Source organism: Wyeomyia smithii, chromosome 2 (genome assembly GCF_029784165.1).
Source record: "Wyeomyia smithii strain HCP4-BCI-WySm-NY-G18 chromosome 2, ASM2978416v1, whole genome shotgun sequence".
Taxonomy (NCBI): domain Eukaryota; kingdom Metazoa; phylum Arthropoda; class Insecta; order Diptera; family Culicidae; genus Wyeomyia; species Wyeomyia smithii.
Window position 1 is genome coordinate 241,056,685 of NC_073695.1, and position 24,715 is coordinate 241,081,399.

Below are 24,715 nucleotides of genomic sequence, written 5' to 3' on the forward strand. Positions count from 1 at the left end.
TATTCAGAGCCGTTTGCATTCGGCTCGACAGAGTTGCGTCATCTTTACCTCTGACGATGAAGATGATGTCATCGGCGTATCCAATGACCTCGTAACCAAACTGTGAAAGATTGTTGAGAAGTGCGTCGACAACTAGTGACCATAACATAGGCGAGAGAACTCCTCCTTGCGGACATCCCTTGATCACTGACATTGTTACAGACGAATCTCCCAAGGTTGCTGTGATCACTCTGCTAGAGAGCATTGCGTGTATCCAGCTCCTTGAAGTGTGGTCGACTCCCTTATTAGAGAGAGCCGTATTAATTGATGCAAAGGACGTGCTATCGAAGGCCCCTTCAATATCAAGAAAGGCACATAGCGCCGTCTCCTGATAACTCAGGAAATTCTCAATCAACGTCACTAAGCTGTGAAGAGCAGTTTCTGTTGACTTGCCGCTTTGATTGGCATGTTGGTTCCGATTCAGCGGGGAGTCTTTAAGAAACTCATTACGGATATATTTATCCACTATTTTCTCCATCAACTTGAGAAGTGATGAAGTCAGACTTATGGGTCTGAAAGTCTCAGATGGGGTTTTGTCCTTTCTTCCAACTTTGGGGATAAACACTACCTTCACCTTCAGCCAGTTATCCGGAATATGGCCCAGGATAAAGCTAGCTCTGAAGAGGTTGATGAGTTTGAATATAATAGCTGCGTCCGATTTTTGTAGAAAGATGGGTAGTATGCCGTCTGGACCTGGAGACTTCATAGGGTAGAATTAGCTTAAAGCCCAACCTATTGAAGCTTCCGTGAACAGTCAACGGTCCAGCAGAATGGACTTCCGAGACGCCATATGTCTCGAACTGTCCCGCCGCGACCCATCACTATTCAGTTCTTCGGTCTCTGTCGATTCAGGAAAGTGGGTGTTCCTCCAATCTCCAACGTTTCCTTGGTAGTGACAGTGACGCATCCATCCTCTTTCCTCACTTGTCCTAAACCGTTAGTATGGTCTTTGGATATCGCCTTTTGGGGCCGCGTAGCTTCCTGCAGAGATCGGATTCTTTCACAGAAACTAACTCTGTATTCCCGTTGAGACTTGCGTAGCTCGCCGTTGTACTTAGTGAGGGACGCTCTGTAATCTCAGTTAGACGTGACTTGTGCCCTGTTGAACAACCGCCTAGCCTAGACGGAGGTCACTGAGTTGATCATTCCACCAGGGTACATCACGGCATACTGACTGCTGTGTTGGTGGACGATTTGCGTTAAAAGCGTCCATGATTCTGTTTGGTAGATCATTTTCTGTCGAGTTAAGGTCAACTGAATTTCGAATGTTGCTGTAACTGAAAGTTTTTGAATCGAACGGGTGTTTCTTGAAGGATTCACAATCTGTGTTATTAGGATTTCTGAATAGCTCTCTTTGCAGAAGGTTAGCCTCTATGTTAAAAACAATGTGTCTGTGATCCGACAAACTAGGTTTATCGTAGACATGCCAAATTTTAATCCTTTCGAAAATAGAGGCGCTACACAGAGTGAGATCAAGGACCTCCTGTCTGATAGCATTGATAAAAGTGAGGTTATTCCCTACAATACATACATTGACATCGTTAGAAGTAAGGTATTCCAGTAGGTACTCACCCCTGTTGGTGGTGTCTGAGCTGCCCCAGATCGTGTGGTGGGCGTTGACATCGCAGCCGATCAGAAACGGCTTGTTGATGGCCTTGCAGTACCACACAAGCGCAGCAACTTCGGGTGGTGGTATATCACCTTGGTCGCGCGGAAAGCAGGCCGACGTGACCACCATATCCTGCTTTCCTGTGGTTGTCGGTACTTCAACCGTGACGGCAACGACATCGCGTTGGATAAACTCTGTATTAGGTAAAAAATTTAGTTCTCTATTTAGCAGAATTGCACTTACCTTTCGGATGCGTGCTTTACCAAAACCGTAGTGCAGTTCATGGTTTCCATTTTCGATGAGTTTGGCCGATTCTTTGTCAATATCCAGAACTAGCTCGACCAATGTCTTTACCAATTTGCGGTAAGAGACTCGCCACATTTTGGCAGAGAAATGCTCGTTCTGATTCTGGAGTGAACGAAGAATCTTCTCGTCCGGAGAGTTCGCACTGTCCACGAAGTAACCGACATAGCGTCTGGCCTTCGACAATTCCTTCGTATGGTATACACGAAGCTGTGCTCCCTCCCACGGTACGAAAGAAGGTACCTCCCTTTCCAACCACTGCACTGTGTCGGTGTCGGACAGGCAAGTTGCAGAAAGCAATTTTGTAGATGGCAACCGTTAAACTTGGACTTGGTCTTGGTGCGGATTTTCCTGATCAGCAATGTGATCGAGGATGGAGGTCCGGACAGTCTGAAGCTGGTCCGTTGTGAGCGTTATAGCTGCCGCCATGTCTCTATATGTGGCCGTCGGGAGCGACTTCGGACCCGATGACCCCAAACCAGTGCCGTTCCGCAGTTTTTTAAGCTGTGGACACTTGGTACTGGTGTTTGGGGACACCAAGTCGTCCGACCGCTGTCGCCTGACGGCGACTGGATTTGTTTGAGGAAGCTGCTCTATCGGAAGGAGGGCCAGCTTCCTGGCTTCTTCGTACGAGAGACCGGAGCGAAGGTTTTTGCTCAGTCATCGCCTTTGCGCGTTGGAAAATCACTTGACAAGGGGTGCCGATGGTTTGAGTTTTCCTTCGTCTTTGGGCCTTGTCTCTGGACCAGGAAGTAAGTCCCTTTGACTTTCGTCATTCCCTTGTGGAGAACGTAGAATAAAGGATGAAGCAGAGGGTCCTCCGTCCAGTGATTCGCTGTCGAGGTTGAAATCCCCCTCATACTCCATCTTCTCCATTCCGCTTGGTACGTTTGTTTTTATAGGACTGCACTCCATTAAGACCATGGGTACCGGCGAAGAAAGGCTGCCGGTGGCCGAATTTTGTGAAGTTTTGTCGTTCATAAAATTCTCTCGAGTCGCTGGGTAAGGAAGGGTCCGCTGCATCAGTGACCCGCGTAAGGGCTGATTACTGTGAAGGGTGCCCTGGTGCTCCATAGGCTCCGGTAGCGGCTGGGTATTTGTTAAAGCTCCCCCCCCCCCCCTCCCCGTCCATATTATCTATTAACACGGGTCGCATAACACCTTAGCTTAGGGGTTTAACCATTAGATTTTACGTAGCAGCCATGGTTAAGAGCTGCTACAACCATTCTCCTTTCTAGGGGCTTTGGACCCTCTGCTTCAGTTCTCAATAATTCAAGTCTGTTCGTAATGGCTAGACTAAACTAAGGAGAACTGTAACAGGCGGAGTTCTCGGAGAATCTCTTACTTCGCTTCAGCTTTGTCCTAAATGGTCACACCCACCAGTCTAGATTAATAAGAACCAGCTCGTTATCACCGCAGATGAGTCCTAGTCACCAATGCGCTGGGTCGCGGCAAAAATACATGCATTAAATTCAGGAAGGGACGGAGTGACACGGGTAGTTACGCTTCAGACAGCGAATGGCATCCTCACGCGCCCAGTTGCGGTTCTTCCGATACCTTCATTTGAATCCGAACAAAAATCACGTGTACCAGCAGCGCAGACGCAGTCGAACTAGAAGTATCTCTAAAGGTCAATCTACTTCCAACAACATCTACATCAAATGATCCGGTTTCTACATTGTAGATCAACGCTATTGGAAAATTATTATTCAAGGCCCTTGCATCTTACAGTCCAGGTGAGCACCTCTCCAATAATCTTAGCTATTTGAAAACCGCTACTGGGGTCTTATTTTCCTTTCTTTTTCCCGCATTGATCGAGTACGCTCCATTTCAACGAGAGACAATCTCAGGAGGCTTTCACACTAGGTTAGAATTTCATCCGCGTCATACCTGAAATGGTCATTCCAGCCGGGGCAGGATGTTCGCTCCACCAGTCACGAAGCGGTTATTTAATCACGATTGTGGCGCGAACAATTGTCAACCGTTCAGGACTCCACTTCATCTCAAAGCTCATCTACCGCTAATTCTCTCACTCCAACCAGAGAGATCCCACACGATTGCTATCCGAACGTTCATCAGCTTAAACCACAGGATCCATGGCTTATCAAGGCAGTACTCTTGAGACCAGGCGACGGCCAACATTCTACCTTGGCACCACGCACAAAGTGATCAAACCCGTATTATACAGTTAAAATAAGTTAGAGAAAATAGGGTAATTGCTCCATTATTCATCTCAACAGCTAGCTGCACCTATATTCATTTTATTTCTCCCATTAGTCAAATTTACCGTCAAATTTCTACAAATTTTTGCAAGTAAATCTATTTGCTTCTCGATTTTGTCAAGTGGTTGAAAGTTTTAAGTTGAAAAAATGGTGAAGTTTGACCATAAATTGATCCAAAAGGCCTGATGAGATGAATATAGGTACTGAGGTGAATATAGAAGCGATTATCTTATAGTGATTAATTTAGATTAAAATTTAGAATAAATTGTTAACTGCTCCAAACTTAATTACAATTAAATAAAAAATAATTCATAGGATATTCTAGAATCATTCGAAAATGGTTTTGCAAATTTTCTACCTAGAATCATTCATGATACATTTTCGAACTATTCCAAACCATTTCAGAATAATTTTAGAATTATTTCTATTCAAATTCGTGTTTGTGTTGTTATTCCTGAATGCTGAAAAATAAAGATATTATGTTTCAGGTCAGTGAACATAATCTAACGTTTCTCCACTGCTACAGTCATTATTTTAATAAAATAATAACGAAAATAATAATAACCCCACAATACAAAATAAAAATGACAATTACCGAAAGTGGTTCTAGCAAAACAGAGCCAACTTCAAACCCAACCCGGCACATTTTGTCAACGAAACCACTTTCCGCTCAGCTTCGTCTCATCTTCCCCACGAGCAGCTTAGCATAATAGTCTCTGCTCCACCCATTTCGGTCCGATGTATGCCGCCTTTTCGACCCAATCGGATCAACTTAATCGCTTCACATTACTCATGAGTGCATGTGATGCAAGCGCTATATGCTAGTGAATGGGGGTGGAAGAATATCCTTCCCCAAAACTCCGTTTCCATTCCTTCCCGCATGTTACCTTAGATGAAAACGGGGAAGGAAGGCGCTCTGTGCGTCGGTTTTGCAATTGTGCGAAATTGATAAATCTGATTGACGCAGAATAATCCGTTACGGATGCTGGCTGGAGCCGTGGCGCAAATCTGTATTATTCAAATTATGCCTGCCAGTGTGGAACAATCGGACGATAAATTGCACCCTATCGCGTGCGGGGGACCGATGTTCGACCGATCATCGGCAGAAGAAGGTAAGTTAACCTGTGCCTGCTTACACTGCGAGGGAATCTTCACCGGGGCGATCGGAAATTGATTGCTGTTCCCGGTTTGGACAGCCGTGAGCTCTAGGTGCGATACTTGTCTGTCTGTCCGTACCCACATGAGCGGATTAGAGCGATCGGTGCGATGTTGGTATTTTAAATCAACTGAAACTCTTGTATGCCCTGGAGTGGAGGAATTAAGTCTTCGCGGTGAAGCTGTTCGATGCGTTTTTCTGAAACCCACGCAAATACGATAGCCCGAGTCCGCAAATTGTCTCCGATCATTACTGGTCCATGCAACGATGGCGTGGAGCAGTGCATCGCACACGACTGAACCGGACCGCAAGATGTCGTGATTATCGTTAATCTGGGCTTGATGGTTTCGCTTAATTTGAATGTCTGGCCCGAACGGAGCGCACTCACCTTGAACCCGCACGGTGCGTGGAGTTGCTGTTTCCTTCGTTTGCATATGGTTTTCTTTAAGCCGCTTATGGACACACAAATATAAGACAAAGCCTACTTTAGCAGGCGTGTGCAAAGTTTTCAGTCGCATGTCACAGCAGGCTGTTCGATTTGGCTCTTCTGGGTATAAAAACCATCTGTTAGTGGATTGTGTGGGTACTTTGGGCTTCTGCTTCCCTAAAAGCTCAGGGTCGTAAAATATGATTATTGGAAGAAATGTTTATTCAAATCCCAAAGAGTGTACCCCACAATTGCATTCATCTATCTTTATTTCTATCACAATCAGTTGCATATTTGAGGATGTGAAGTTTAGAGGAACAAAAGCTAATGGAAAGACAGTGATGCGCCGAAACTAGCTGACTGCCGCAACCAAGTTTTTCCATTAGATTCTAACAATAGTTTTCATTAATCATTCGCTTCGCACGACGCTTGAATCTTGCATTCATTCATGGATACTGTTGAGAAGCAGGTTCTAAATAAAAGCTTTCAATGCATCAGTAAAGTCATTAAAAATTTATAAACATCCTGCTGGTAGGTAGTCGGTTTCGCGTAAGGATTATAAGAAAGTTGAAAACCCCGTATGTCATACCACCGCACCCTTCGTATACTAACCAGCAGACAACCGTCGCTCTTTTTCCAGCCCTAAAGCGAAAGTCATGCTGAACTACTTCTGAATTGATAGCCCCTCGTTTCAGGTCGCTTCAACGGTTGCTGAGTTGCATGATGACGGAAGCTTTTTTACCCCTTTTCTTTCACTCCCACCTCCACCAACCCTGATGGCAGTGAAACATTCATCTCCACGTGACCACCTGGCAGAAGCAAAGACCAGGGGGTTGAAATCCTTGTTTTTTTCTGCTGCATTCTGGTGAGGCCCACAAATACGCCGAGTCACGCCGAGCGAGTGAACGAGTCAGCCGGAGTTTTATAGTTCCGGAATCGCGCAGGCATAAAGCTAAACAGAACCCCGAACCGGGGGCCATACTGCCACTGCTGCCTGGTAGCAAATGCTATGCACCCGGACCCGAGTCCGAAACTCTGATGTTAGATATTAATTATAGCTAAAGAGGATATTAATGCATTGTATGTTTTGTTCCCTTTTATAAATCCCAGGCTTGGACCTGCCCGGTCAGTAGTTGCTTTTTATAGTCAATTAATAAGGAATGCCTTGTTATGATTTCGATTTTGCAACTTGTTTCTTTTTGCCATAAACTGGAATTAATCGAGCTGTTGATTTGTACTGTCTAACAAGAGTTAAAAATTTTAAATCACTGTGATTTAAAATTTTACACTCACTAATACGAAAAAGGTCTACAAATTACATATTTATTTGCTAATAATAACTGAAAAAAGTGCCGAGAGGAAGAACGCGGGAAGGTCTTCCAGTAAATCAATCATTGGTTGATTACCACCGTCTCGAAAATTTGTGTTAGCAATAATCTCAACCATCCATCAAAATGGAACCATTCGTTTTTTTGCCATTCGATGAAACTGCTTTTAAACCCAAATCATTTCCGGTGTTCATGACGTTCGTGCGTTGGGTGTGACATTAATCAATAAAACAACAGTAGGTACTAGGTACCAACGAAGAGGCGAACACAGTAGCCCACTTTTATGAATCGATTGTCGTTTGCCAGGTTGCTGTAAGCCGGAAGAAAATCAACGCCTGCTGTAAACTGCTCCGAACTCCGTAAGCAGGCGGACCCGAGTCACAGACCCGCCCGCACATGCACATCAAATATGCATGAACCAATATGGTTTTATCGACATGTTTTCCCAAGGATTATGAAAATGCCTTGGCTCCGGAAACCGAAGGAATGTTTCTGGAACGCCTCTTGTTTCGTAATAAAAATTGATTACATGTGTGTATTTTATTTCTTCCATCATGGGAAACACACCCACCCGATTGCAGCCTGCGGTAAAACAATAGGATATTACTAACCGCAGTTTTGTTCCCAATGCCATCAGCCGCCAGCCCGTCCTCCATGGTTCCGTTTCCTTTCAGAGCAACGTCAGAGCAAAAGAGCAAATCGAGCACGTAATAATCATTTTCTGGCTTTCAGGATCGTTCGAGGCGGACTCGTGAACGTTGAACACCTTGGCCAAGTTGTGGCGTACTAATCATGACCGAAATCGATTCTGACACCCGAGAACTCGTCCTGCTCCGTCCCTCGCAAAGGAAAGATAGTCTCCTGCCATCACGTCAGACGCATAGGTATTCATTTCATTGCCTGCCTGACTTCGGACTGTCGTCAGTGAAACTGACTTGGGGCACGTAATCCAGCGCGAAGTTAACAGCGCTGTTCTCGAGCTACCGACACGTGAATCTGTATTACAACGCCGACGACGACGACGATGTCTTTGCATACTGAACCCTGCTGGCATTTTCACGTGCAGCTGAAACGAACCAGTGCTGCCAGACTTGTGACTATAGCTAACATTTTTCCGATCGTTGCAATCTTCACATTTCGAACCACACTGCCGATTCCCACTAGTATTATCAAGAGGAAGTCTAGTCCCTTCTCAGACAGAATCAGTCTTTGAAAGTATCGATATTTATTATTTATGCGCTGTGCTTACAGTCGACTGAGCCCTGCTTGGAGGTAGAAGGAATCTTTCCTTTTACGACGTCCCACATTCAATACGCTTTAATAATGCAGCATAATAACACGTTAAATATTGAACAATAATATTCACGTATGAAGGAACCAAGCAAGGCGCTCACCGCCGCCGCCGCCGATCGGCTAGGGTTGTGAACTTGAGAAAAACTCCCCTCGCTCCTTCCCACATCCGACCGATACAAGCTCTGTGCTTCATACAATCCGATCGCAAAATATACACGAGCGGCTGAAATGAAAATAATAATCAACGTCGTAACGTCTTTTTTTTTTCAAGTTTTTTCTTCCCGCTTTCCCCAAGTTGTTTGCCCTCCTCTTTAACACCGAATGGAACATTGCACCGAATGAATGGATGATATTTCTCTGGATGGATGGATGGATGGATAGATGGATGGACATGTTCTCCGGCAACAGCTGTCAGAATCAATGGGTTGAATGAAAGTGTGTGCTTCGATCTTCGCCGAAAAAGTGTCGATAGTCTTCCATTTCACCCGATCACGGTGTAATGACTGACTGTTAGTGCGTACGATACTGATACTTACTCGTGTTAGTTACTGATTGGTTAGCCGACAGAAGGGATAAGAGATTATTCAACTTTACTTTCGCTTTGGCATTGTGCGGGTCTTATTGCTTACTTCAGAATTCGTGCATTGTGTGAATTTCTCCTACAAATCATGGGCAGATTTTCTCATTTCAATCGAGTGGCTAATTTTTTTAAACGATAATTAAATCAGCTTCACTGATTGAATGAGAAGACTAAATTATTACATACTTACGTTTAACGTTTTACGTCCTCCGTCTTTGTATTTCTTACTTCTTAATTCTTACTTCTTACTTCTTACTTCTTACTTCTTACTTCTTACTTCTTACTTCTAACTTCTTACTTCTTACTTCTTACTTCTTACTTCTTACTTCTTACTTCTTACTTCTTACTTCTTACTTCTTACTTCTTACTTCTTACTTCTTACTTCTTACTTCTTACTTCTTACTTCTTACTTCTTACTTCTTACTTCTTACTTCTTACTTCTTACTTCTTACTTCTTACTTCTTACTTCTTACTTCTTACTTCTTACTTCTTACTTCTTACTTCTTACTTCTTACTTCTTACTTCTTACTTCTTACTTCTTACTTCTTACTTCTTACTTCTTACTTCTTACTTCTTACTTCTTACTTCTTACTTCTTACTTTTTACTTCTTACTTCTTACTTCTTACTTCTTACTTCTTACTTCTTACTTCTCACTTCTTACTTCTTACTTCTTACTTCTTACTTCTTACTTCTTACTTCTTACTTCTTACTTCTTACTTCTTACTTCTTACTTCTTACTTCTTACTTCTTACTTCTTACTTCTTACTTCTCACTTCTTACTTCTTACTTCTTACTTCTTACTTCTTACTTCTTACTTCTTACTTCTTACTACTTACTTCTTACTTCTTACTTCTTACTTCTTACTTCTTACTTCTTACTTCTTACTTCTTACTTCTTACTTCTTACTTCTTACTTCTTACTTCTTACTTCTTACTTCTTACTTCTTACTTCTTACTTCTTACTTCTTACTTCTTACTTCTTACTTCTTACTTCTTACTTCTTACTTCTTACTTCTTACTTCTTACTTCTTACTTCTTACTTCTTACTTCTTACTTCTTACTTCTTACTTCTTACTTCTTACTTCTTACTTCTTACTTCTTACTTCTTACTTCTTACTTCTTACTTCTTACTTCTTACTTCTTACTTCTTACTTCTTACTTCTTACTTCTTACTTCTTACTTCTTACTTCTTACCTCTTACTTCTTACTTCTTACTTCTCACTTCTTACTTCTTACTTCTTACTTCTTACTTCTTACTTCTTACTTCTTACTTCTTACTTCTTACTTCTTACTTCTTACTTCTTACTTCTTACTTCTTACTTCTTACTTCTTACTTCTTACTTCTTACTTCTTACTTCTTACTTCTTACTTCTTACTTCTTACTTCTTACTTCTTACTTCTTACTTCTTACTTCTTACTTCTTACTTCTTACTTCTTACTTCTTACTTCTTACTTCTTACTTCTTACTTCTTACTTCTTACTTCTTACTTCTTACTTCTTACTTCTTACTTTTTACTTCTTACTTTTTACTTCTTACTTCTAACTTCTAACTTCTTACTTCTTACTTCTTACTTCTTACTTCTTACTTCTTACTTCTCACTTCTTACTTCTTACTTCTTATTTCTTTCTTCTTACTTCTTACTTCTTACTTCTTACTTCTTACTTCTTACTTCTTACTTCTTACTTCTTACTTCTTACTTCTTACTTCTTACTTCTTACTTCTTACTTCTTACTTCTTACTTCTTACTTCTTACTTCTTACTTCTTACTTCTTACTTCTTACTTCTTACTTCTTACTTCTTACTTCTTACTTCTTACTTCTTACTTCTTACTTCTTACTTCTTACTTCTTACTTCTTACTTCTTACTTCTCACTTCTTACTTCTTACTTCTTACTTCTTACTTCTTACTTCTTACTTCTTACTTCTTACTTCTTACTTCTTACTTCTTACTTCTTACTTCTTACTTCTTACTTCTTACTTCTTACTTCTTACTTCTTACTTCTTACTTCTTACTTCTTACTTCTTACTTCTTACTTCTTACTTCTTACTTCTTACTTCTTACTTCTTACTTCTTACTTCTTACTTCTTACTTCTTACTTCTTACTTCTTACTTCTTACTTCTTACTTCTTACTTCTTACTTCTTACTTCTTACTTCTTACTTCTTACTTCTTACTTCTTACTTCTAACTTCTTACTTCTTACTTCTTACTTCTTACTTCTTACTTCTTACTTCTTACTTCTTGCTTCTTACTTCTTACTTCTTACTTCTTACTTCTTACTTCTTACTTCTTACTTCTTACTTCTTACTTCTTACTTCTTACTTCTTACTTCTTACTTCTTACTTCTTACTTCTTACTTCTTACTTCTTACTTCTTACTTCTTACTTCTTACTTCTTGCTTCTTACTTCTTACTTCTTACTTCTTACTTCTTACTTCTTACTTCTTACTTCTTACTTCTTACTTCTTACTTCTTACTTCTTAATTCTTACTTCTTACTTCTTACTTCTTACTTCTTACTTCTTACTTCTTACTTCTTACTTCTTACTTCTTACTTCTTACTTCTTACTTCTTACTTCTTACTTCTTACTTCTTACTTCTTACTTCTTACTTCTTACTTCTTACTTCTTACTTCTTACTTCTTACTTCTTACTTCTTACTTCTTACTTCTTACTTCTTACTTCTTACTTCTTACTTCTTACTTCTTACTTCTTACTTCTTACTTCTTACTTCTTACTTCTTACTTCTTACTTCTTACTTCTTACTTCTTACTTCTTACTTCTTACTTCTTACTTCTTACTTCTTACTTCTTACTTCTTACTTCTTACTTCTTACTTCTTACTTCTTACTTCTTACTTCTTACTTCTTACTTCCTACTTCTTACTTCTTAATTCTTACTTCTTACTTCTTACTTCTTACTTCTTACTTCTTACTTCTTACTTCTTACTTCTTACTTCTTACTTCTTACTTCTTACTTCTTACTTCTTACTTCTTACTTCTTACTTCTTACTTCTTACTTCTTACTTCTTACTTCTTACTTCTTACTTCTTACTTCTTACTTCTTACTTCTTACTTCTTACTTCTTACTTCTTACTTCTTACTTCTTACTTCTTACTTCTTACGTCTTACATCTTACTTCTTACTTCTTACTTCTTACTTCTTACTTCTTACTTCTTACTTTTTACTTCTTACAAATTTCTTACTCCTTATAAACAATTTTCAAATGTATGAACTATAACGTTGAAGTAACGAGCGCTCTAAAAAGTAGACTGTCAAAAAATTATAACACGGTGACTATGAACCATTCCGTCAGGAATCATCTCACTTTCTTTTTCTCACTAACCTTCTCTCATTCTCTATTACTCACTTTTTATCTCTCACTTTTATATATTATAATGTATTTCTTACTTTTCATTTCAAACTTTTCATTTTCACTCTTCATACTGCTTACTTTGTATATCTCACTGTTTATTTTATGCTCTTTGTTTTCCTCATTTTATTTTTCAATTAATATTTCTCACTTTTTATTTGTTACTTCTATTTCGACACTTTCTATCTTTTTTTTCTAAAAATTTTTTTCCGTAATTATAGCTCACATTTTATATCGTACGTTTTAATTTTCATATCTAATTTCTCACTTGTAACTTGTCGCGCTTTATTTTTCATATCTCATTTCTCACTTTTGGTTTCTAATATTGTTTTCTCACTATTCATTTCTAGTGATCAGTTCCGTTTATTCATCACTTTTTATTTCTCACCTCCATTTTCTTGGTTTTAAATCTTTCAATATTTATTGCTACGCTTTTTGTCTTACTTTTTATGCCAAACTTTTCATTTATCACACCCTATTTTTCAATGCTTATTGTTGCTTTTCATTTCTCATTTTTTTATTTGTCGTATTTCATTCCTCACTTTTGACTTGTCACTTTTTATTTCTAACTTTTTATTATTTACCTAATATTCCCTACTCTTAATTTTTCACTTTTCATTTCTCATATATTTATTTCTCATTTTTCATTTCACCCTTTTTTCTCACTTTACTGCTTATGTTTTATTTGTCACTTTTTATTTCATAGTTTTTTGTACTAATTTCTATTTTTACAATAACTTTTCAAGGCAGACGGTGTGCGCAGCAAGGGAAGCAAAAAATACACCAGCTAAAATTATGATACAGACATGAAAAAATATACTGCATCCAAATGGGACTTGAACCCATAATCTCTTGCTTGCTATTTCTCACTTGCTTGCATTATTCCTTACTGTTTATTCCTAACTTCCTACTTCTCACCTTTATTTTCTCAATTCTCATCACTCACTTTTATGTTTAACTTTTCATATCTAACTGCATATTTCTCACTTTTCAATCCTTACTATTAATTGCTTTTTTTTCTAATTTTTGTTTCTCACATTTTATTTCTTACTTTGGGTTTGTCAGTTTTTTTTCTCACGTTTTATTTTGCACTTTTGATATCTCAATTTCTGTTTCTCAGTTTATTTCACACTTCAGTTCCTACTGTTTATTCGTAATTTTTTATTTCTTACGTTACATTTCTTGCTTACCTCTCTTTTCGTTTTCACCGTATGCTTCTAACTCTTTATTTCTCAATTTTATTTTTATTTTAAACTTTTAACTTTTAGCTTCGCGTCCTTTACTACAAGGATGAATTTACTTTTTTTCACTCTTATTCTTTGCATTTTACTCCTCGCTTTTCATGTATTTCTTCACTTTACCTCCTCATACTTCACTTTTTAATCCACACACTTTTCATTTATCGCTTCACACTTCTCACTCTCTATTTTTAACTTCTTACCATCCACTATTCACTATTCATTTCTCATACTTCACTATTCACTATCATTTCTCACTCTTAACTATTCACTTTTCACTCTCACTTTCGCCTTTCACATCCCCCTCTTTTCTCACTTCCAATTTTCACCTTCTACATTTTGCTCTCTAAGTTTTAATTTTCACATTTTGCTTCTCACTGTGTGGTTCACGTCTTACTAATTAATTTAACTTTCTGCTGATCAACATTTATTTCTCACTCTCTTATTCATGTTCTCACCCATTCTTTCATCTCTTCACATTTTTCTGTCCACTTCTTTTCTATTTTTTTTTATCTATTAACTTTTTTCTGATCATTTTTGGCTTTTTACTTTTGACCGTGCGTTTAATTTCTTCCTTAATAATTTAACTTACTGCTGATCATTATTAATTTCTCACTCTATAATTTATGTTTTCAATCATTTTTTATCTCTCTACGTTTTTAAGCCACTTTCACTTATAATTTTTATTTATATTGCTTTACATTTTTCTGTTCATTTTTCTCATTTTTCATATTACGTTTACGTTTTTCATCTTACATTTCCCGTACTCAACTTAAATTTCATTTCTATTCTTTATTTTTTCTTCTCATTCTTAACTTTATATTTCTCACTCTATACTTTTTACTACTCACACTCTTCTCTTTTTTCAATTCTCACTCTCTACTTTTTTCACGCGCTCTTTAATTTTTGCTTTACACTATCAGCTATTTAGTGACCATTTTCCCTGTTTAACTCTTTGCATTTTACTTTGCGCTCTTTATTCTTAACTTTTTTTACTTCTGAACCTTTACTCCTAATACTCACTAGTCACTTTTTACAGCTCAATTTTCACTTTTCAATTCGATATCTTTACTTGTTGCTGCTCATTCTTGAACTTTTATTACTCGCTTTCAGTTTTCCCTTCTAACTTTTCACATTTTATTCCCCGCTCCTCGCTTTGTAGTTCTCACGCTCTTCTTTTTACTTTCACTTTTAAATTTTTACCTCTCACTCTTTCTCGCTTCACTTTTCACTACTCACTTTGAACCTTTCAATTTTTTCTCTTAAATTTTCACTTCTTAATCTGAAATATTCATTTCTCAATGTTGACACTCACTTTCACTCTTTCTCTTTACATTTTTCTGATCACGCTTCTCATTCTTCACTTTTTACCACTCATTTTGAACCTTTCACTTTTTTCTCTTAAATTTTCACTTCTTTATCTGAACTTCTCATTTCTTACTGTTTAAATTTCACTTCTCACTTTCCTTTCTTCACTTCTCACTCTCTGTTTTCTTCGTCTCTCTCTTTAATATTTTTATATCTATTTATTTATTTATTTCGTCAAGCAAATGTAGACTACAGTTTTAATAATACAATGTTTTCTTATATTCTATACATTATTTCCAGTAGTTAGTCGTTTTTTTATTTGATTTCTGCCCATGGTGATGTCGATATTTTCGCAGTGCTGATTATAGTTACGCATCATGCTATTTACTGAGCCATTTTTTGAGTAGTTCGTTCTGTGAGAGTTTTCCGAAAATATTTTACGATTTCTTAATTGACGATTCTAAATTGACGAAATATTTAGTTGAGATAATAATTTAGTAGATTGCACGCGTTGAGAAATAATGTCATTGATAAAATAAAGCATTGACAGTTCGTGGCGTTCTTTAAGTGCTTGTATGTCTGTTAGCATGCAGCGTGCTTTTTATGATGGTAAGAGAAATGCTGTCCAATTTAGCTCACGAAGCGCGTACAAAAGAAATTGTTTTTGGACAGATTCAATGCGTTCTTCATGTGTGACAATATATGGATTCCATACAATGCTACAATATTCCAGAATCGGTCGGACGTATGTTATATATAATAGTTTGATTGTATATGGGTCTTGAAAATTGTGGCCGAAGCGTTTTATAAAGCCCAGCATACTATTTGCTTTGTTTATTATTGTGTTATAATGTTCTATGAATGTGAGTTTGGAGTCTAGGACTACGCCTAGGTCCCTTACGATTTTGCATTTTTCTACTTGTTGGTTTCCTAAGTAAATGTATGTAGATGGTGTTACTGTTTTTCTGCTGAAGGCTATTGAATTACATTTTTTAATGTTGAGTTGTAATAGACTTTTGTTGCACCAAGTGTAGAATACATTAATTTCATTCTGGAATATTTCGAAGTCTTCTGCATTGGTTATTTCTATAAAGAGCTTCATGTCGTCAGCATATACAAGCACATATATTGACTTAAGAAGAAAGGAAATGTCATTTACGTATAATATAAAAAGAAGAGGGCCCAGGTGAGAACCTTGAGGAACCCCAGAAATTACTTCTATTGGGTTTGAAAAGGAATTTCGAAAGCGGACTATTTGTGTTCGATTTGATAAGTATGACTGCAGCCATTCCAAAAAATTTGTTTCAGTTCCGTATTTTTCGAGCTTGAAAAGCAATAAAGGTATGTCGATTCTGTCAAATGCCTTGCTAAAGTCCGTATAAAGAGCTTCTACGTGGTTGCCGTTGTCCATTGCAGTAAAAGTGATAGTTATGAATTCCAAAAGATTAGTGGTAGTTGATCGGGCTTTGAAAAAGCCGTGCTGTTGAGTTGTAATGCTGAAAGATTTTTTCATTAATTATTGATTCAAATAGTTTTGAAATGCATGAAATAATGGCAATTTCACGATAATTACGAATGTCAGATTAAGCGCCAGATTTGAAAGTTGGCACTAAATATGAAGTTTTCCAGAGTTCTGGGAAAATTCCATTCTTCAGGGACATATTAAAGAGGTGTTGTAATGGTGTAGATAGTTCTTCTGCCAAGTTTTTGAAAAAAATTGGAGCTTTTCTGTCAGGTCCAGGACCTTTCGTAGCGTCTAAATTTTTAAGTGCGTTCTGAACTTCGAATTCAGATATTTGATTGACAGATAAAGAATTCGAAAATTCGGGAAAATACGAGATGTATTCGCGGTCGCGATCTGTTTCTTCATATGTGGTGTATATTTCTTGAAAAAAAGTTGCAAAAAAAATACATATTTCATTACTAGTTTGTCCTACATATCTGTCAAGATGCATTCGTGATGGAAAGTTGTTACTTTTTAGTTTGGTTTTTACGTAATTGAAGAAGTTCTTAGGGCAAGACTTAATTTGATGTTCGATTTTACGATTATGTTCTTCATGTGCAGTTTTAATGGCTGCGTCAAGTTGACAGCAAATTTCTTGGTAATTTTGACGATTTTCGCTATTGTTGTCTTTTTTTGTATATTTTATGTGCTTTTTGTTTTCTATTTTTTAGGTTCTTCAATTGTGGATTAAACCACACTGGATATTTGTTGGTGTTCGTTCGTCTTTTTTTTTTCAGTGGTACATTTTCTGATATAATTTGATTAATTATTTCATAAAATTTTGGTATTTCTTCGTTGACATTTCCTTCTTTACAAATTATACTACGCCAATTTATTATGCGAAGTCTACGTTTGACTTGTTCGAAGTCAGTTTTGTGGTATTCCGGTACATCCTCGTACTCGCAGTCGCTGGAGTACGAAGTGTTATTCATTACTATTGAATATTCAATTGCTGTGTGGAATGCTTCATTTTTCCAGATGGGAGTCAATGATGCATCTACACAGAAGTCTTCAGTCCAGTTTGTGAATAATAGGTCTAAATATGCATTTTGCTTGTTTTTGACATGATTGATTTGATATAGACCGAGTTCTGAGGATTTGCCAAAAAGATACTGCAGTGTTTCGTTTTCGCCTACGACTGGGAGTAAGATAGATTCATTTTCAATGTCTACAATAAAGTCTGCATTACGTTGGTTGAAGTCGCCATAGACATGCAGTTTTACTTCTGGTTTCATGTTAGACATAATAGATTCTAGAGTTTTGAAAAATAATTCATACGAATGTTTATGAGCATGTTCCGGTGGAAAGTACACGGAACAGAAGATATGTTCTTCGCCAGCAATAAATGCTTTGACCCATACGTGTTCAAATTCTTTCTATTTGTCGGATATTATTTCTTCAGAAGTAAAGTCTACATTAATGGCAATGAGGACTCCACCGCCTGACTTTTTTGACTGGTAGACAAATTCCGAGCGTGCCGGAATACATTATAATTGTTTCCAAATACTTCTTCGCTTCTAACGCTTTCGTCCCAGATACTTTCAGTTCCCAAAATTATTTTAAAAGATGACGACAATAGATTTTGTTGAATTTCTTTCATTTTGCTTGGGCTTTTCATGCGATTGAAATTCTGATAGTAGATAAGAATTTCAGTCGCATTCTGTCGAAGAAGCGTAGAAGTGTTAGTCAAGTTGTTACTTATGTTAAATTTAATTTTTCTGCCTCAGAAGAGGGCGTCCTTACTTGCGAAAATTTGATGTGCTGAATTTGTTTGCACTTTCGCGTAGTTGTTGAAGACGATGCGTGCGTTAATTTGATAAAAAATGACGATATGATTGAAGGTCGGCTACTGCTTCGGCTGGCGTGAGTCCATATTTCTGATGGACTTCAATAAAGACGCGTTGGAGTTGTTCTGGAGATGTCGGCAGTCCTTCGGATGCGAGAAGCATTCTTATGCTGGTTGGTGTCATTCCTTCTACGCATACAGATGATGATTGGTCCTTCATGAATGCGAGATATAGGCGTGTAATATGCATTACTTTTGGGTCGCGGAGTCTAGCCTTCAAAAAGCGCTCGTCGCCATTCGACGATTGCTGCGTAAGTCGGACGATTGGTGGACGCATGGGGTCAAGTTCAAATTGGTTGTCTTGCGGTGCTGATTGTATGCTGGTGTTGCTGGCAGGAGCCGGTGCTGAATTTCCATTGTTAGTTGCATTTTTTTCTGTCCGATATGGATTGATGGTTTCGCCTTTTCGGAAATTTATAAATTTAGATGTTATGTCTGCATTTGGTGGCCCAGCAAATTGAACGCGTGCTGCTGCCAGGAGGTCTTCATCCGAGGGTAGTGGTTGTTTTGGCATTTCAGAAATTTGAGTTTTCTTTGAGTTGCAGGCGAAATGGTTTATGTCGTGTTTACTTATCATTCTCAACATTTTACTTATGATTCTTCACTTTTAAACTCTTTGCTTTTTATTTTTAACTCTCTAGTTTCACTCTTCCTTCTCAACTTTTTGCTTCTTCCTCTTTACTTTTCACTCTTTATTTTTTACTTCTTAATCTTTACTTTTCAGTTCTTACTTTGAACTTTGTACTCCTTCCACCAGACTGTTTATTTTTACCTTTTTTACTTTTTTCTGCTCACTCTTGAATTTGTATTTCTCACTCTTAACTTTTACTTCTCACTCTCACTTTTTTACTTCTCACCTCTACCCTTTTTACTTCTCATCAATAAATTTATCCGACTCACCGCGTACTATTTGGTTTTCTCTCTTGAATTTTCATTTCTCACTCCTAGAATTTTATTTCTCACTCCTTTTTTTTTGACTCTTAACGGTTTTGATCCTCATTCTTCATTGTTCAACTTTGTACATTTTACTTCTCACTCTGTATTCTTTACTTTCCACTCTTCACTTTAAACTTCGAAATAATTTTAATTTTCACTTCTAACTCTTCACTTTTTACTACAGTCTCTTTACTTGTTTCAGCTCATTCTTGATTTTTCTTTTATTTCTCACTCTTCACTTGGTAATTCTCATTGTTTACTTTTAGTTTTACTCTTCACTCTTTACTTATATCTCTTTACAATTTTCTGTTAACTCTTGAAGTTTTACTACTCACTTTCAATTTTTACTTCTTATTATTTAATTTTTACTTCTCACTCTGAACTTTTCATTTATCACTCTTTACTTTTAAAACTTGCCATTTACTTTTCAATTTCCTCTCCTGAATTTTTATTTCCCATTTCACAGTTTTAAGTTTTTCTTTTTCTCTTTATTTTGCTTTCAACTTCTTACTCTCTATTTTTCACAGCTCATGATATATTTATACTGTTCACTCTACTCTACATTTCTTTTCATTCCTCACTGTTCTACTTTTTGTTTTAATTTTAACTAATCACACACATGTTTCACTTTTCACTCTGACTCGATACTCTTCATCTTGTTTTCAGTCTCTTAAATTTCTTCTGCTCAATTTTCCTTTCAATTTCTCACTCTTAGCTTCTTACTTCCAACTTTTTACTTCTCACTCTTCATTTTCTAACTCTGTCTCTGTACTTTTTCTGTTTTTATTCTTGATTTTTTACTACTCACTCTCAATTTTCATTTCTCATTTTTAACATTCAACTTTTTCCCTTTTTTTTTTGCTTTTATCTTCTCATTCTCTACTTTTCACTTCTCATTCTATTATTTTTACTTTTCACTCTACTCTACTTTACTTATCATTCCTCACTGCACACCTTTATTCTTTTTGCCTCTCGCTCTCTACTCCTTATTTTCCTTTCCTAATTTCTTACTTATTACACTGAATTTTTTAATTCTCATTGTTCACTTTTTACTGCAATATCTTTGGTTGTTTTTTTTTCACTCTTGAATTTTAACTAATCAAACAGAGTTTTCACTTTTCACTCTTTACTTCTCATTTCTCACTATTGATTCTGTACTCCTAACTTTTTACACTTTAGTACTTACTTTAGTACTCATTCAATGAATTTACCGTCTCCAAAGCGACTCTCGATGCGCTTCAGCCAGTTCAGTTTTTTCTAAATAGAATTAGTGAGGTAACGCTTCCCGCAAATGATGATTATTTGGCACAAAATCTAACGTTTTCACACAACTACACAATTAAATCACATGAATCAACTTGATTAACCACATTTTAGATAAGTCAAAATCGACCATAACTTGCTACTGGCACCAAAGAAACATAAATTGACAATCTTAGTTACGCACCAAATAGAAAAAAAAAATCAATTAGGTCCAGCTTTTCGAGCTTTACAGAGTTCCTAGATTTAATAAGAAAAGAAACCTAAATTTTCCACATAATCTTCCATGATGCAGATTTGACTTCAAATTTTAACGAACTACGAAACAATTTGGTCAAGTATTTTTTTAAATTTAACATTAGAAGAATTTTTTCATTGTAAGCTCGAAACTTTAATTCTATGCTCCGAATTTAGTACCGAACCATGGCTTCTTTTCTCTTGGTTTTCTTTCCTCCTAAATCTGGATTTTGAGTTGTCTGTTCCAAGTCGTGAATTGGAGATTTGGAGTTCTTGAATCTTGGATTTTGGATTCCCGTGTTCAAATTTTGATGATCATTATTATATTTCTTTCGTTATTTTGATATCTGAGTTATGAACTTTATGTTTGTTATGTTATGTTATATTTAAAAATTCCATCTGACAATTTTTGTCTTAATGAATAAAATCAAAAACTAGAGACGATTAACAATAAATTATTAGCGAATCCGCAGGCGACGTAAAAAAGTGTTGATGGGTTCGTTGAAGTCGAACAGTTCTGCAACCTCGTTGAACCTCGTAGACATAAACCTAATTGCATCATGCTGGCCGTACCGACTATACCTTGTCTCCAAGTTCAAAAGCTCACGTCTCCGCAGATTCCTTTCTGGAGCGTAGAGATTCAATTCTGCGAGAATAGCGGGTGAATCGATTTCATTTCTCAGGACCTTCGCAACAAAAATAATTTGTGCGTTAGATCTTCTTCTCTCCAACGTATCAATCCCCAATAACATGCAGCGGTGCTCATAGGGGGGCAGCCTCGTAGCGTCATGCCAAGGAAGATGCCTTAGCGCCATACGCACGAATTTTTTCTGAACAGTTTCCATGCGATCAATCCAGACCTTGTTGAACGGACACCAAGCGACAACCGCTGATTCGAGCATCGATCTTACCAGGGCGCAGTACAAAGCTTTCATGCACAGTGGGTCGCGGAATCCATCGGCAATTCTAAAAATAAATCCTAGTTGCTTGTTGGCTCTTAAAATGACATCTTCGTAGTGTGCCCGGAATGTAAGCTGACTATCCAAAATTACGCCAAGATCTCTAACTTGGCTTATCCGCTGAAGAGCTTGCTCAGCCAAGCTGTATGGAAAGCTAATTGATTGAAGCTTTCTGCTGAAGGTAATCACATGACAATTTTCTACACACAGGGTAAGAAGATTACGGTTGCTCCAATCACTGAAGGCATCAAGTAACTTTTGTAGTTCCAAACAGTCTTCGAGACAGGCTATAATCCGAAAGATTTTTACATCGTCTGCGAAAAGGAGTCGTGTACCTCGCGGTAAAATTGTAGCAACGTCGTTTATAAACAGTGAGAATAAAAGTGGACCCAAGTTGCTCCCTTGCGGCACTCCAGAAGACGTTGTAAATGGCTCGGAATGTGACGACCCAAGACTGACACATACAACTCTGCCGGTCAGGTATGAACGAAACCATTTCATGAGCATAGCGGAGAGCCCCAGTTTATCCAGCCTTCGTAGAAGGATGTCATGATTAACACGATCGAACGCAGCCTTGAAGTCCGTGTACACAGCATCCACTTGCATTCCCGCGTCCATTGAGCGAGAACACAACAAAAAGAATTGTGACAGATTGGTTGTGACGGATCTCTTAGGATAAAAACCATGTTGGTCACTAGAAATATAGTTTTTGCACGATGAAAACAGCACTGATCTGACGACTATTTCGAAAACTTTGGAACAAGCACACAATGATGTAATTCCTCGGTAATTAACTATGTTGCACTTGTCCCCTTTTTTGTGTATCGGTGTGAGCAATGAATTTTTCCAACTAGTAGGAAACAATCCTTGCTGCAGAGAAAGATTATACATCTTTACAAGAGGCGCCACCAGTTTGTTCGAGCAGTTTTTCAACAATGATGGCGGGATCCCGTCTGGCCCAGGACAAGTGGAATGTTTCAGCTTTCGAATTGCACTCAAAATGTGCGCTTCTGTCACTTGGAAAACTCCACAATCGAAACTCTCCTGCGTAGTATCGCGTATTGCAGCATCAATCTGATCTTGCGTAGCAACTGAAGACGAAATAGCGGCTTTAAAATGCTCAGCAAATAATTCGCATTTAGAAGAAGCTGTGCTAGCAGACAAATCACTGAGGAACATGGAAGCTGGTAATCCATTTTCCTTTCGTTTAGAACGAACAAAAGACCAGAACTTTTTTGGATGTCGACGTAAGCTTCTTTGAGTTCGCTCAATGTAACGAGAGTACAGGAATTGCTTGTAAAATTTGTATGTGTTGCTTGCGAGTTTAAACCGTTGCTTTGCTAGAAATGTGCGATTTGTTTGATAGTTTCGTTGGGCAGCTCGTCTACGGCGCTTCAGCTCACGGAGATGTCGATTGGCCCAAGCAGGTTTCATCGGCGGTCGTTGCAGTGGAACATGAGCTTCAATTACTGTTCGAATCGTTGCGGTAAACATGTCGACAATGTCCGTCAGATCCTCTTGCGAATCGATGAATTGCCAGTCAATTGCTGATAACGCTTCGTTCAACACATCGTAATCAACATGCTTAAAATTTAATGCCCGATGTTGTGGAGCTAATTCAAGTGCAATAGGCACTACTTCCATCACAGTCACATCCAGAGCGGGATGATCCGGATCAATTCTCACCATAGGATATTCGGCCTCCATCACAGAAAGGTTTTGAAGCGCTGGCTCGTTCACCAGCACTAGGTCGAGAGTTCTAGCACGAGCGTTTTTGACTGGATTTGTTTGCGTCAAACCGTTAAAACAAAATGCGTCGTACAGAGCACTTCCAGCTGCGGTTAAACGTGATCTACTTGTATCAACAACAAGGCCACTGCTTTCCGAAGGTACCCAATGCAGCTCTCGTTGGTTATAATCCCCAAAAAGAACAGCAATGTCGAGGGGATTCAGACGGGATATAACGGATCCAATTGAGTCAGCATGTGTCTGAATAACATCAAGATCATTTTGACGATCAGGGGGCAGATACAACACTCCAATGCTTACGGATGACCTATCCAGTTGGATTTTTACCCACAGTTGCTCAAGCGTGTTACTAATCGGTGCTGGGTCTATGCAGCAGCAGTGCCTGGAGGAAACGGCTATCAAGACTCCACCACCACGCGATTTTCGACTATTCACCCTACTGCGATCCATTCGAAGTACAGTGAATGAACTGCCAAAAAGCTGCGGCGATAAAATGCAATCATCCAGCCATGTTTCAGTGAGAACGATAACATCGTACTCAGAGTAGGAAGCAGCAAGAAAGAAAGTGTCGATTTTTGTCCGGAGTCCACGAACATTTTGGTAAAAGATGCGTAACTTTCGTTCATTTCGTACATTGACCAAAGGACGTCTTAGCTCTGTCGTAACAGATGGTGGACGAGATATGGTAGGCGGTAGCGAGGAAATGCTGGAAGCGATAGGCAGATCAGATCTTGACAAGTGTGAAATAGAATCATACTTGTCTGCGTTAGATATTTGGAAGACCCCTTCTCCACGCCCACACGCAGGCCTGGGACGGCTGCTGGTCGCTGGTTGGAATGGCACGACTGCGGAGGGGGGATTAGGGGCTTCCATCTTATTATTATAATTGCGTCCCAGTTGTTGGAAGACAGGAAGGATGGTGTTTTGAATACAATTTATTCCGTCATTAATACTTCGTCCTGGGGTCCTAGGGAGTGAGTTGACATCGGATCCATGATTGAAGATTGTTGAGGGTCTGCATTCAGTGATCGAATAGGATTCCAAAAATTTTCAGCAGCATTATTGTCTCTGAACTCGCGGAACAACATTCCTCTAGGCCACGTTGAAGTCGAAAGTGCCTTAGATTTTAGGTCAGCACTAATGCCAACTTTAAACGAAATGAATGACAGCGATTTGACATCCTTTCCCTTGGCTACCAGCCTAACAGCTTCAACGTCATTTGTGCCCAATCTTTGCTTCGCCAACTCGCAAACTTGTTCAGCAGTGACGTCACGAGAGATGCGGGACAAGTAGATCCAGAATTTTTGACTAGGAGGTGGTACGGTGAATGTTCCATCCGAAGGCGACAGCGAAT

The 24,715-nt window shown here is 38.3% G+C and overlaps 1 protein-coding gene across 1 annotated transcript; it reads right to left on the reverse strand.

The window, feature by feature from the left end:
* Positions 1–1,158: 1,158 nt before the first annotated feature.
* Positions 1,159–24,234, reverse strand: LOC129720502 (uncharacterized). The gene is made up of 4 exons (XM_055671983.1): positions 22,510–24,234; positions 1,912–2,056; positions 1,741–1,842; positions 1,159–1,316 (listed from the first exon to the last, which is right to left on the reverse strand). Exons 1-4 carry the CDS (start codon positions 24,232–24,234, stop codon positions 1,159–1,161), a joined length of 2,130 nt encoding a protein of 709 aa, XP_055527958.1.
* Positions 24,235–24,715: the final 481 nt, after the last annotated feature.

Bases quoted from the DNA above. Each gene is read 5' to 3' on its own strand.
- LOC129720502 (XM_055671983.1), bottom strand. From the start codon at position 24,234: ATGGAAGCCCCTAATCCCCCCTCCGCAGTCGTGCCATTCCAACCAGCG. The intron at 2,057-22,509 runs GTAAAGATGTAT...CGTTCACTCCAG, and splicing joins ACAAACTGGTGGCGCCTCTT to AATCAGAACGAGCATTTCTC. The intron at 1,843-1,911 runs GTAAAGCACGCA...TACCTAATACAG, and splicing joins TGAACTGCACTACGGTTTTG to AGTTTATCCAACGCGATGTC.